Source organism: Diceros bicornis, chromosome 16 (assembly GCF_020826845.1).
Source record: "Diceros bicornis minor isolate mBicDic1 chromosome 16, mDicBic1.mat.cur, whole genome shotgun sequence".
In the NCBI taxonomy this organism is placed as follows: Eukaryota; Metazoa; Chordata; class Mammalia; order Perissodactyla; family Rhinocerotidae; genus Diceros; species Diceros bicornis.
Window position 1 is genome coordinate 3,389,654 of NC_080755.1, and position 13,870 is coordinate 3,403,523.

Below are 13,870 nucleotides of genomic sequence, written 5' to 3' on the forward strand. Positions count from 1 at the left end.
CCCCTCATGATGTTGACCTGAAAATGAGGCCAAGTTGGATGTGACTGTCCCAATATCACATTCCTGGAACCCAGGCCTGTTTTGAGTGGTGGTCTGTGCTGCGTGTCACCCCTCATTATTATTCTTCCATCTCTAAGTTTGCGCCTTAGGTACATGTGACACCAGCCCACAGGGGTAATAGATATTATCTCATATACACTGGGTGACATCCCTAGGAAGTAGATTCTAGCCTGATCCCCATGGTACAGGTTTGGAGACTGGGGAGGACCTGAGAGGCACAGTGACTTTCCCAGGATGCAGAACTGGTAAGAAAAAGGAGGTCTGCATTCATTTCTGTCTCCTCAAAGCTAGGACCCTAGTGAGGTTTCCAGGGAGCTGTGGCTAGGGCTGTGTGGGCTCCTTGTGTACAGTTCAGGAGATGACATGGGGGAGGAGGGTGAGCAGCCCGGGGGCAGGGAGAAGCTCTGGGCAAGTCTGATTGAGGGAAGGGGCCCAGGTAATGGAATCTTGAAAAATGGCCTCACTTCTTTGGTCATAGACCTCAACAGATCTTAGAACTCTGGTAACCAGGCACCCATAGACCCCCATCCAGCTCACTTGACTGGCGACGGTCAACAGACAAAGATGTTTAGTTGTTGTGTCCTGATTTTTGGAAGATCTGGGCTCAAAAAAGCCCAGAAAGAGAATCTTTTTCGTCGTTGCCGACATTGGCTCAGCCCTCTTCCCCGATGCCTCTGGGCATCTGGCAGGAGGCAGCGAAAGGTAACAACGGGGCAGCCCAGGAAAGGCTAGAGCATGCCAGGACACAACTGTGGTCCCACCTGATCAGCCCCACACTCCTTGCCCCTCTTCGTGTGTGTGTGTGTCTGTGTGTGTGTGTGTGTGTGTGTGCATGTGTCTGTGTGGAGGGGGGAAGGCAGGGCATGAGGGGTGGGTCATTCCTAGGCAGGAGCTAGTAGTTAGGTGTCGGAAGCCTGGTGGGTCTGTCATGTTCATACAGGGTCATGGCTGACAGCGTGAGAAGGTGAGCTCCTCTACTCGTATGTTACCGAACCCTAGAGGTTTCATCTCTTTCCTTCCCTGACCACAGTTCTTTGCAGTGATGCCCCTCTGTGCCTGAACTGAGGAGCAGACTTTCTCTTGGGGGTCGGCCCCAGTGGCAGTGTGCAGGCAGCCCCTGATTCCTTCTGGCCCAGCACCCGGGCAGTCTTTGCAGAACTCCACTCAGGAGGTCGTCGAGGAGCTGCCCAATGGTTTCGACTCCACCAACTCACTAGACAAGGGGCAGGTGCACGAGGCCACCTGCACCATCCAGTGCTGCTCTGAGATGAGAGCAGGAGCAGAGGGTCTCCACACTCAGGACCTTGAGACGCCGGGCTTGGACCAGAACTAGGGCGGGACCAGACTGGGGCTGTCCCTTTTTCAAGCTAAAGGGGATGTACATGCAGGTCACCTTGCCTGGTTCGGAGCTGAGCTGCCGTGACCCTCTTTCCCTTGCCCGGTGTGAGCTTCTGGAGGCCACTGAGGCAGAGCCAGAGGGTAAAGGGGACTGCAGGCTGGGTATTCCCGGAAGGGAAGTGGGATCTTTCCTGTGTTTAGAAGGACACGTGGAAAGTCAGCTATGTGGGTGAACCTTTCCCTTTATCCCGCTGCAGCGCCAGCTGCAGAGCTCCAGCCGGCGGCAGAAGCAGGGCAGTGGACAGTGGTGGAGGTAGAGCTGGCTCCAGCTCCGTCAATACCACCCCCTCTAGCGCTGGAGCCAGCGTCCCCTCCCTCAGCAGTGTTGGAGCTGGAGCAAGGGCCCACGTCGGCTCCAGCAGGAGTGGGAGCTGCTGAGCTGGAGTCACCTGGACCATCACTTCTAGTGGGAAGTCCATCTCCACCTGTGGCCATTAAGGAGGGTGAGAAGAAGCCTAACCTCACGGCCTTCCCTCCTAAGCTGGTGGCAGAGCAGTTGACCGTGATGGATGCGGTGAGCAGCTGGGCTCTCAGGGCAGAGGGGCAGGCCTTCCCTCTGCCGTCAGTGCCCCAGACCTGATCCGGACTCCTATGACCTGGGCCCAAATCCTGGCGCTCCCCCTTACCAACCGTACGACCTGGGCAACTTTCTGAACCCCCAAGGCTTTGCTGTCCACCTGCAGACCGTAGAGGTGGATACTAACAGGACCTGCTGCACAGAGTGGCTGTGCCGGCTCCATGAGGTAGAAGAGACGGAAAGCTGCGCGGGGCCTGGCCCATCAGTGGGGGAGGGGAACTCACTGTGTGCAGCCAGGTCCCTGGTGGCCCAACCGGCTGCTCAGGAGGCTCAACAGCCTCAGCATTTATTAGAGACCTGATGTGTACTTCACTACAAGGGAGACAGACAGAGCCTGTGGTTGTAGCTGCCGCAGGGGAATGTGCATCAGAATCGGAGTGGGACCAGAGGGGACATCAGGGTGGTGGAAGATGCCCCCTTGGGATGAGCCTAGTTGAGCCACCGTCTGGAGCTTGGAGTTAGCCAGGACGGGCTGGGTGCAAATGCCCCCTCCCTTCCCTGCTAGTATTGGGTCCTGGGTCATCCTGTGCTGGGTGCCCGCAGTGGACAGAGAAGAAAACCCAGGGACTCTCACAAGGCTCAGACCACATCCTGAGCTTCCTGAGCTCCAGCTCTAAACCGTGACCCCTGTGTGGCACTTTGGGGGCGGTAGACACAGAGCTGGGGTGTGGCAGGGCTGGGTGACACTCCCCCTGTTCCCCAGGAGCTCTTCCGGAAGGTGGTGCCCTCTCAGTGCCTGGGCTCCACCTGGGGCAAGAGGAACAAGCCCGGCAATGAGCACCTGGCACCCACCGTCCAGGCCACCGTCGACCACTTCAGAAGGGTGGTCAGCCTCGTCGTCACCACCTGCCTCGGGGACCCGAGCATGACGGCCCAGGACAGGGTGAGGGTGGTGGAGCACTGGATCCAGGTGGCCCAGGTGTGCTGCGGGAGGCCCAGTGGAGCCCATCTCTGGAGCCTTGGGAACGGCCTCTCCACCTTTATCAGCTCCCAGGATTGCAGTGTGTGGTCTAAGCCCCTGCACAGTCCCTAGGCCCTTCCTGCCAGGGGCCCGCTGACCTTGACTCCAGGTCCCAGTGGGAGGATGCTCACTTCCTCCCTGGCTCCTTCCCTGGGTTGAGCTAAAATCCTCCTCCCTGTGAGTGTTACTCTCTGGGTCCTAAATGTGCCCTTCTGGGGCTCTCTGAGAATCTGTCTCATCCAGGAGGGGAGATTTAAATAGAAGGGGACTGAAGCTAGAGCAAGCAGGTCTCCAGCGCCCCACCTCACAGCTCATTCTCTTCCCTTCCCCAGGAGTGCGAGATCCTGAAGAACTTCTCCTCGCTCCGCGCTGTCATCTCTGCTCTGCAGAAAACCTCCATAAGCCACCTGAAGAACACGTGGGCGGATGTTTCCCGGTGGGTAGGCCCCTCTCCATAGGAGGATCAGGGTGGATGGGGGATCTCTCGTATGTCTGCCATTGCCCCCTCAGTCACGTGGGAACTCCTGGGAGGCAGCAAATGCTGGGGACAGGGCCTGGGCCTCGGTGAGGGGTCTCTAAGCCTCCCTGGGTCCTTAGTGCACCAGTTCTGCTTCAGGACTCAGTTTCCCTAAATGCCAGGGTTGAGCCACATTGGAGATTTTCAAGTGTTTATGGCAACAGAACTCTAGGCCCAGTTGAAACTCAAAGTGGTCAAAACAGAGGTGCTCTGTAGAGCTGGGGAATGGAGACCCCAGTGACCAACAGGAGAGCCCCCGCCCAGTCCCACGAGACCTTAGCGCTCAGAGGAGCCCAGTGAGAACACTCCTCCAGGCAGGTTGCATCTCTTGGGTTTGCAAAGAAAAGGGATTTGCACTCAGACCCCTCACATTATCCCCCAATTTATCCTTCCTTCTTTCCACTCCCCTCAGGGAGGGCTCGGAAAAACTTAAGGAGCTCTATAGCCATGACAAGTCCTTGAGAAGAGAATTGATGACCAAGGTAGAGTGGAGGCTGGACGTCTGGAAAGAGAGGAGGGGCGAGGGAGAAAGGGGGACTGGGCAGGCTGTGGTTTTGATAGTTTCTCACTTGAACGTTCTCTGAAACATTCCCGTCTGTCTTGTCCAGATTAACAAGCAGAGGGATCTGTTTGGTCCACGGGCGGGTGGGGTGCCGTTGTGGGCACGAGGACCCCCTGGTCCTGGGACTCGGTGGTGTTGGCTGGGCTGTTCCAGGAGGAGTTGCCGAGCTGGCACCATCAGCAGGTCTCTGGCTTCCAAGCACGTCCATCCTGCTGGATGTAGCTTCTTCCAGGCTGTTGGGTGGTTGGGGTGGGTTTAGCCCTCAGCCTAAACCTGTCCTCAAGAAGCCAGGCCCCTGCTGCTCCTTGTGTCTTCACCATGTCTCCAAGGGGAGGCCACCCTGCCTGCCCCAGGTTCGGGCATGGCAGGGGATTCCCGTGGCCCAGGTGGACAAACAGGCTGCTCAGCCTTGGTTCTGAACATCTGGACCAGAGACAGATGTGTGTGCATTCTGGGACCCCCTCCGGAACCCCTAGAGCAGTCACTGGAGCCAACCACAGGAGTCTCACCTGAGTGCCCAGTTGGCAATGACATATGCCCCAGGTGGCTTATGTGAAGCGTCTAGGCAACTGACAGATTCTTAGTGGATCTTTCTGAAAGGACGTTGGGAGCTTCATGTAAACGAGGAAGCAAAGCTTCCTGTCACCCCCTTCCCTGTTGATCGGAGGTGGCACCTTGGGGGTCCAGTTCCTGAGTGGATAAAGAAAGAGTTCAGTGCAGGGGAATGTCCTGAGGGGTTCCTTGGGGAGGAGTAGGCTTTTGCACGGCCTCTGTCCCAGCTTGGGGGCCAGACACTCCATGGGACTGGGGCAGGCAAGAGCCACTCAACCGGACTCCCAAGACACCTCATCTTCTCCATCCACAGCTCGGCCCAGGACCACGCTTTGAGAGCTCAGGGGACAGTACTGTGGTCAGTGGTGGGGCGGGGGTTAGGTGAGGACGTTGGAACTGGGCCTCTGGCTGGGAGGGGCAAGCGGCCTCTCCTCTGTGGGCCCCTGAGCAACTCACTGCCCCTGTTTGGGCCTCTGCCTCCTCATCTCGGAAGTGGAGGGATGGTGATTGTGTGGTGCAGGCCTCATACGGTGGTGATGAGATAAGAGGGAGGAAAGGAATGTGGGAGCTTTCTGCCTGCTCCACACGGAGGGGTGAGGGCGAGGACAACGATGACAGTCATATGCCACTGAGTCCTCAGGAGAACCTCTGAGGTAGCTGGAGTTCTCACACTTTCCAGATGAGGAAACAGGCTCGGGGAGGCCAGGCCACAGGCCCAAGCTCACACCTAGAGTGCGAGTTGGAGCTGGGTTTGTTCTAGAATCACAAGACCTTGGAGGATGGAGTGGCATTGGTACTAGTTGACTCAAGTCAGATGTCCAGGGTCGGAGGCCAGTGGTGCTGGAGAGAAATGGGGTGAGGGGAGTATGGCCTGCTGACACTGTCCTCGACCCTGGCAGGAGGGGCCCTCCACGTTTGCCCCCCCGGAGATCATCCCCCAGAGAGTGCAGGAGAAACAGCAGCAGCAGCAGGTGAGTGTGCCTGTGCGGGTGGGACTCTGCCCTCCCAGCTGGGGGCCTCAAATCAAGAGAGAAGGGCCCTTCCTCCTGGTGCCACAGTGCCTGAGTCCCCCAGTAGAAGTGACCAGGAGGGGGGCCTGGAAGAGCTGGTGCAGGATGGGTTGTGGGGAGGCCCAGGGACCGCATACCCTGTGATTTGCCAGAAGCCAGCCCTGGGAGGTGAGGAGGAGGAGTATGGGTATTCTTGCGGTGTGAAGGGAGGAGGAATTGAGGGGAGTCTGCTAAGGGTCCTAGGCTGCTCCCCGTGGGAACCCTGGGTTGGGCCAGGAGGCTGAGGGTGAGGACTTTTCAGGGGAGGGTCTGCACAGGGACGACTTGAGAGCAAGGGCTCATCTCACCCGAACCCCCATGTGACAGGGTGTCGTCCCCTACCTTGGCACTTTCCTCGGTGACCTGCTGATGCTGCACCTGGCGATGCGTGATTATCTCGAGGTGGGTGAACATGGGGACCAGGCAGGGAGGACCAGGATCCTGAGCCTGGGGATGCAGGAGCCCCCGAACTGAGCTCTGAGCTCTCAGCACTTGGCACATCTCTCATGAGAGCCTCGCAGCCGCCCCTGGGAGCTGGGGCATCAGGCCCATCTTAGGGATGAGTGAACACAGGCTCCGCCTGAGACACCCATTCTGGTTCCCCAGGCTGGGGAAGCTCAGAGCTGCCTGATGGCACAGCTGCGTGAGGTTTTATCTGAGCTGGACTCAGCCTCTCCGTCCCATGCTGCCCATGGGGGAGAGAGATGTCGGGTCCCCCCAAGTCAGGCAGCACGTAAGTGGCTGAGCAGTCCCCTCTGCCTGAGGCCTCAGCCTCCAAGTCTGTCATCAGAGAGGGTTGTGCTGCCAGGTCCCTCAGCCTCACCCCCCTGTCCTCCTCCTCTGGAGCCCAGAGCCCAGCCTAGGTCCAAGTCCTGTTTTCTCTGCATGCCCGGCCCCCTCTGGGGACCTGGCAGTCGTGCACCATGAGAAGGGCTGGGCATAGAGGGCTAGTCAGGCTGGGAGGCTCTGTCTGATGGACTTTGGCTGTCTGCCTTCCAGAGGAATGAGATCAACCTTCAGAAAAGGACTGAGGTGAGCAGCTGTGGCCCTCCCTGCAGGGGAGGGGAAGAAGGTGGAAATCAGAGACCCTCTGGGCAGAACAGTCCCTGGCCCCACCCCCCTGTATCTTAGATTGAGAGGAAGAGTTTGATAACAGAGAAGAGGGAGATCCATCCAATTGGCGGGTGGGTTGAGGGGAGCATGGCGTCAAGGAAAACTTCCTGGAGGAGGGGCTGATTATTCCCCTTCTGAGAACAGGTAGAGCCTGGATGGGACTGGAGGGAAGGAGGGTTGCCAGGACTGGTCCCCTGCCCCACTTCTCACCCCCCACAAGGCCCCTGCAGCATCCCCCACCCAGGCCCTGTCTGCATCCTCTCCTTCCCTCTGGCCCCAGGAATACCGAGTCATGAGGGAGATCCTGCTGCTCCAGGTGGCTGCAAAGAATTACAACCTAGAGCCCGAGGAGCGATTTGGGGCCTGGTTCCAGGACATGGAGCTGCTCAATGAGAATGATAGGTGAGGCCGGGCAGGAGTTGGCTGAGGGCAGAGGTGGACCCTCCCTGTTGGCCAGTCCAGAGAGCCTGTCTCCGTGGCCCCCTGGTCAGCCCCAGGCCTTATCGTGTTGTGACCTCTGGGACACCCAGACTCCAGCTGCTGGGCAGGCAGTGGGGGGACACCTGAGGTGTGGCTCCTGGTAGGCTCATAGGTGCTTCTCTGTCCTGTAGCTACAGCCTGTCCTGCCAGCTAGGCCCCCAGGCTAGTTGGCCAGCAGAATACTCAAGGCCAAGAAGAACCGGCCATCATCAAGGTCAGGGGTGAGTGAGTGTCTGGGCCGGGGTGACTGACTCCTAGGGGTTCAGTAAAGCTTCGGGCTAAGCGTGGCTTTTGCAAGTCGGACAGCTGGCACTGGGATCCCAGCTCCACTACTGAGCAGTCCTGTGACTGGGGTGACTCTCTCCAGCTTCCTGAGACTCTGTTTCCTCCTCTGTAAAATAGGTGATACTAAATGGTCGCTCATGTGACAGGGACAAATGGGGTACTGGTGGCTGACAGCACTGAGCACAGGGACTGGAGCACCCAGTGCAGTGGGGACAGGGTGTGGCGCCATGGTTCTGAGGGAGGCCCCCCCAAGATAACCCGACTCTTCTACTCAGCCCCCAGGCCCCAACACCGAGCCCCGTACCAGTGGCCAATCACAGCCCCATCCTCAGCAGCGGGGACACAGCTGGGACGCTTGCGATGCACCGGGCCGGCTCCTCCCACCTGATGGGTAGGGGAGCATTGCAAGCTGATTCCTGGGGCCCCGTGAAGCCCAAGAGAGCGGGGACGACCCCACCCCAGCTCCCTGACATGTCTACCCCAGCATCTAGTCACCCATTGGGGAGGGACAGTAGTTATGTGTTGTAAATAATAAATGCCATATTTGAATATTTTATTAAAGTCCTGGGAGTTGTGGTGTGGTTCTGTGGCTTTCTGTAGGCATGTAAGGGAGACATAGAATCTCACGTTTCTCCTTGAATCAAGAACTCTTCTGGGTCATCAGCTTATTGTATGTAGGAGAAGGGAGAAGGGCCAGCCCCTTCCCTGGCCAGTGGGGACACTCCCAAGTCCCCCTAAGTCAGAGGACAAGTTCATTTCAGTATCATTCAGCTGCTCCAGGAGCAGACACGGCCCGCTGCCCATTCTCTTGGGATTTAAGGTTGAAGGTACTTTCACAGGCAGAGCAACAACCACTGAAATGTGGGTGTCTTTAAAACAGCACTACCCAGGACCATGCCGTGCCACAGGCAGGGGCTGCCTTTCTACATTCTGGAGGAAGAGGGAATAGTTTCTGCTTCTCTTGTTGAGGTTTCTTTTGATCACATTTTAGGAACTTGTAGTTTTCTAGTTCAACCTCTGGAATTGCATCAGCTGTAAGTGGGGAAAACAATGTAAAAATATCAAAACGTGCACAGGGAGAGGACAAGGCCCGAGGAAGGTCTCTTGTAAATGGTCTAAAGGCAGGCAGGACTTTCCCTCCTCAGGCCCCTCTAGGGGCTCCGTGTTCACCCCTGACCTAGATTTGAATCCTCCTGGGATCCTTGTCCAGGTCTCTGACTTCCTTTTCCTGCTTGTTTTCTATACACAGGTGAAGATTTGTGATGCAGCTTTTAAGGCCACATCTGGGCCTCCTTCCATCATGTCTATGCTGCCTACACACTAGGCTCTCCAGCATCCCTGCACGTACTTATGTAATGCTGTTTCAGGAGGAAATGTCCTGGAGGCCCCAGCCTCTGTCAGGTACATTGTGGCCACTCTTCCCTGAGGGAGTTGATCTGGTGGATCAGGGACGGGTTTTCATTTCCCAGGCTATGGGTCCCTCTATTTGGCCACAGAAAACCGCCACCCTCTCCGTTGCATGCCAAGGTGGCTTCTGGGTTTGTGTAGTTCTGAAGTCCATGGTCTCTGACATTCGCCAGTTTACACACTCAGTCATGATATTACTGACGTGTCCTAAAGGGCTAGATGGGCCTCAACCTATAGATTTTGTAGCCCCCTGGGATGGCTGTGTTATTTTCCACAGCCTTGTGCTGTGGTTATGTGTCATGGAGGCTGTGAACTTTTCCTGTTGGGAGCTTTGAAAGATGAGGCATGAGAGGGGAGGGTGTAGGCAGGTCCATTGAGGGAAAGCCACCACACTGATGATCCATGGCCATGAATGGACACAGTCTTACCAATCAAAATACTGAAGTGCTTCCCATCTGGTGGTGAACAGACACTGCTCTGAGCTCACCCTGAGAACCCATCCCATGACCAGGAACTAAAGGGTTCCCACGTGGCTTTTTGAACATCACGTCTGGAAACACCCTGTAAGACAAGGCCCAGATGAATTTCTTGGCAGTTCTGAGCTATCCTCCTCCATCAGAAGGCTGCAAGTGTCCTTCAGACACACAGCAGGCTGGACTCTGCCAGGGAGGCCTTTACAGTGCAAGCTGGTGTTGAGCATACATCCTGGTTCCCAGCAGCCCAGGCCCTTCCTGACATGGCACAGCCATCCAGGAAAGTGATTTGCTAAAGGAAAGATAGGGAAGACTATACTTTACCTCCAAATAGAAAGAGAAGCGCCAGCTCCCATGTCTAATCAGGACGAGGAGGTAGTCAAGGGTGCCCACAGGGTTTCTACTGCAGGACTGTGAGGCTCCTGAGAACTGATCCTGCGTGTAGCAACATTTAATAACCCTTGTGCCCAATGATATAGCAGAAGGGCGACAATTTATTGCACCTTTGGGCATCCATTTGTCAAAAGTGCACTTACAGTCATCCATAAGAGAATCACGTTTGCACAACGGTACATATCACTCAATCTTTTACTGCTTTTTTAAACTTATGTAAATTTAACTAGTGTACAAAATACACAAAAGTACTCAAACTTATTCATACTTGAATAAGGAAGAAATATAACAATCACTCCATGTTTTTGCAGGTAGTCACCCTTTCATAGCTGGTATTTATAACTACCTTCTTCCATTACCCACTTCATATTCCCTTTGCCTCAGCAAGCACCTCAGCTGGTTGTGGTTCTTTGCAAACCCTTTTCAATTTCAGTGGTAGAACCTGACCTTCATTCCTGAAGGGTCACAGCCATTCGTAGTCCTGCCTGGACTGGTTTCTTGTAGTTTTCCATTGACGTTAATCACAGGGCACGTGATACTAAGAAAACCCTAAGGAGTCTCCTGTATTCCTTACCTCCATTGTGGAGCAGCAGTCCAGTTTCCTCTTGGTAATCAGGATCAATCACCGCGGCCTGCATGGAAACTCTCTTCCTTTTGCCTGTAGAGTCAGAGGCGAGAGGAGCCGTAAGGGGCTGGGTGGCAGTCTTAATTTCCAGTCCAAAGAAATCAATGTGTTTTCTCCCTTTGGAATGAAGATCCCTAAACCAGTAGAGCATAAGGTCACATGAACATGAAAAAAAATTATGCTAGTGGATCATGAGGGGTAACAGTGGTAGTAGTGAATGGTGCCCCTCGCATTTCCACCCTTGATTGCTGGACTTGTGAATCCCGGCTATGGGAAAATCAGTGCTATATAATGGACGCTGATTTAGAGCATAAGCAGCTTCCTGGGGAACACTGCCCCAAACCTGCAAGGTATTGCCACCTAGGTCGTAGTACTGTAACTCCGTCTTCACACGCCTATTCTTCTCTCAAGTCAGCGGCTTCAGATGGTGGGGAACAGGAAAAGACCAGTGAATTCCATGAGCATGGGTCCATTGCTGCACTTCATTTATGGGCAGTGAGTTCCTTAATCAGAAGCCATGCTGAGTGGAATACCATGGTGGTGGATAAGGCATTCTGTGAGTCTACAGATGGTAGTTAACAGGAACATTGTGTGAAGGGAAGGCAAATCTGTATCCAGCGTAGGTGTCTAACACATTAAGAGCAAAACACTGCCCCTTCCATGGTAGAAGAGGTGCATTGTAATCACCTGCCACCTGGTTGCTTTCTGATCACCCTGGGAAATAGTGCCCTATCAGGGACCCTGTTTTGGTCTAGGCTCCTGGCAGATTTGGCACTCAGCAGTGGCTGTGGACAGATCAGCCTCGATGAGTGGAAGTCCACGATGCTAAACCCATGCATAACCCCCATTCCTGCCTCTCAGCCACTTTGTTCATGGCCCCCTTGGGCCCCGACAGGAGTGGCTGGGAAGAGAAGCTGGGTAGCACCCACACAACAGGTCATCTTGTCCACTTGACTATTAGAATCCTCCTCTGCTGAGGTTACCCTTTGGTGCGCATTCTTATAGGAAACAAAGAAATTCACCTTTTTTGCCCATTCAGAGAAGTATAGGCACATGCCTCTTCTCCACACCTCCTTGCCACCAATGTTCCTCTCACATTCCTTCCAAGCTCTTGACCAGCCAGCCAAATCGTGCCTCTGTGAACTGAAATTGACTCGTTATCTCTGGCCATTTCTCCCTCCAAGCAAAATAAACAACCAGGTGCATTGCTTAAGTCTGGGCCCCCTGGGAGGATTGTAGCTTGTCACTTTCTTTCAGGGATGTCCCACACAGACACTGTAATGCTTCAGCTGTCCACTTTTGGGTGGCGCCTGCCTATCACATAGAACCATATATAAAGCAGACCTGAGTCTTCTCTTCCTCCGTCAACTTATTGTAGGTATTCTCCGTGAGGCCATAGATGTGGTCTGGGAGAGTGAAGGGAATGTGTCAGGGCTGGGGTCACGGACATTGGGTACACACACTCATGTGACTTGATTGTGCCTGAGGGCCTGCTCCAGCCTGACCTCGTAGACACCACTTCATGGGACGGTGGGGTGCTGCCTCACCTAGTTCATGATGGGCATTCCAGGTCATGGGGTAAGTTGGTGGCCCATGGTTATGCATTCAGTTCTCCTAGGGCTCAGCAACAAGCCAAAAGCTGAGCGGTTGTCTTCAGTGGATAGTAGGGCTTTGCTCCAAAATCCTAAGGGTCTGTGCTGTGATTCATCTTAGGGGGCTGTTAAAGGCACCAAACAACATCTCCAAATGCCACCAACACTTCAATCACCATTGGATCAGCTGGATCACACGGCCCTAATGCCAGAGTAGCTTACATAGCAGCCTGCACCTGCCCCAGGGCCTTCTTTGCTCTGGGCCCTGTTCAAAACTAGCAGCTTTTTGGATCATGCGCTAAAAGAGCTGGAGTTGCCCACCAAAATAAGGAATACGTTGCCTCCAGAATACACAAAGGCGCACTAGGCAGTATGCCTCTTTTTCATTTGTAGGAAGGGCCAGATGCCGCAACTTATCTTTAACCCTAAAAGTGACACCTCAAAATGCCTGACACCACTAGACTCGCAGACATGTCACAGAGGCGAGAGGCCCCTGATTCATTTCATTTATTTCCCACCTTCTGACATGCAAGTGTCTTCCAATAAAACAGCTGCTACTTTTGCTGACTAGGTTGAATGAGCATGATGTCAAAAATGTCACGGAACAGGGGCTGGCCTGGTGGTGGGTGGTTAAGTTCATGCACTCCGCTTTGCTGGCCTGGGGTTTGCGGGTTCGGATCCCGGGTGTGGACCTACGCACTGGTCATCAAGCCATGCTGTGACGGCATCCCACATATAAAATAGAGGAAGATGAGCGCAGATGTTAGCTCAGGGTCAATCTTCCTCACCAAAAAAGTTCCCAAAAAACAGAAAAGTAACGGAACAGTGTTATGCCTCATGGAAGAGAAAGGTGATCAAGGTCCCTGTAGACTAAGTTATGACATAGAGCTTGAGAGCTGCTACACCCTGAGGTGGGACATTGAAGGTTTATTGCTGGCCTTGACAGGCCAAAGCAAACTATTTCTAGTGTCTTTCCTAACAGATAAAGAAAATACCATTTACCAGATCAAAAGCTGCATACGAGGTATCAGGACTCAAGTAATGAAACTATATGTGGGAAAGCAGCTGTAGTTGTAGTCACCATCTGGTTAAGTTTATGACAATCCTTCATCCTTCTCCAAGATCCATCTGTTTATACACAGGCCATGAGATGACCTGAATGCAGATATAGTGGGATTCATCACCTCTGCATCCTTCAGTCCTCGGTGGTGGTCCTAATCTCTGCAGCCCCTCCAGGAATGCGGTATTTCTCTTATTTTACTATTCTCCTAAGTAGAGGCAGTTCTAGTGGGTTCCATTTGACCTTCCCTACTGTAATTGCCCTCACTCCACCGGTCAGGGAACCAGTCTCATGATTCTGCCATTTGCTGAGTATGTCAATTACCACTAAGCATTCTGGGACTGGGGGAAAAGCTATAGGATGGGCTCAGGGACCCACTAGACCCACTATGAGACAGATATGGGCTAACCTACATTGATCACCTGATCCTATAAGCCCTACTCTGATTCATGGAGCACTGTGATGTTTTGGGTCTCCTGGAATTAGTGTGTCACTTCAGAACCTGTATTCAATAATCCCTATAATTCTGATTATTTCCTTTTCCCTAATGTATGGTCACCATCACAAAAGGCTGTACATCCTTTGGGGGAAGGTTGGGAAAAGATTAACCGTTTTAATTTTAAATCGTATATCTAGATCCTTACTCAAAGGAATCAGCCTCCCCTTCACACCAGGGCTCCTGTATCTGTCAAGTGGCTCAGGGGTGGGAAATGATTGAAGGGCCATGACTGTTTCAGTGATTCAAGTTAGACTTCTGTTCACTTGA

At 54.0% G+C, this 13,870-nt stretch overlaps 2 protein-coding genes and 2 long non-coding RNA genes across 7 annotated transcripts in view; 3 read left to right on the forward strand and 1 right to left on the reverse strand.

Annotated features, from left to right (window-relative positions):
- Positions 1-609: 609 nt before the first annotated feature.
- LOC131415120 (ral guanine nucleotide dissociation stimulator-like) lies at positions 610-6,619 on the forward strand. Its single transcript, XM_058556537.1, has 8 exons — positions 610-762; positions 1,449-1,539; positions 1,656-1,972; positions 2,739-2,954; positions 3,329-3,432; positions 3,926-3,995; positions 5,527-5,598; positions 6,608-6,619. Exons 1-8 carry the CDS (start codon positions 625-627, stop codon positions 6,617-6,619), a joined length of 1,020 nt encoding a protein of 339 aa, XP_058412520.1. The 5' UTR covers positions 610-624.
- A 60-nt stretch (positions 6,620-6,679) lies between these two features.
- On the forward strand, positions 6,680-8,115 carry LOC131415219 (ral guanine nucleotide dissociation stimulator-like). The gene is made up of 4 exons (XM_058556635.1): positions 6,680-6,708; positions 7,070-7,191; positions 7,401-7,490; positions 7,830-8,115. The coding sequence occupies exons 2-4, from the start codon at positions 7,082-7,084 to the stop codon at positions 8,080-8,082; spliced, it is 453 nt and encodes a 150-aa protein (XP_058412618.1). The 5' UTR covers positions 6,680-6,708; positions 7,070-7,081; the 3' UTR covers positions 8,083-8,115.
- Positions 8,116-8,825: 710 nt separating this feature from the next.
- The window catches only part of LOC131415226 (uncharacterized), a 40,396-nt gene continuing 35,351 nt past the window's right edge, over positions 8,826-13,870 (forward strand). For all 4 annotated transcript variants that reach the window (XR_009222368.1, XR_009222369.1, XR_009222371.1 and 1 more), the window contains exons 1-2: positions 8,826-8,955; positions 13,187-13,287. This is a non-coding gene — a long non-coding RNA (uncharacterized LOC131415226). The remainder of the gene's footprint in view (positions 8,956-13,186; positions 13,288-13,870) is intronic.
- The window catches only part of LOC131415228 (uncharacterized), a 48,797-nt gene continuing 44,931 nt past the window's right edge, over positions 10,005-13,870 (reverse strand). Inside the window, exon 2 of the long non-coding RNA XR_009222373.1 lies at positions 10,005-10,485. This is a non-coding gene — a long non-coding RNA (uncharacterized LOC131415228). The remainder of the gene's footprint in view (positions 10,486-13,870) is intronic.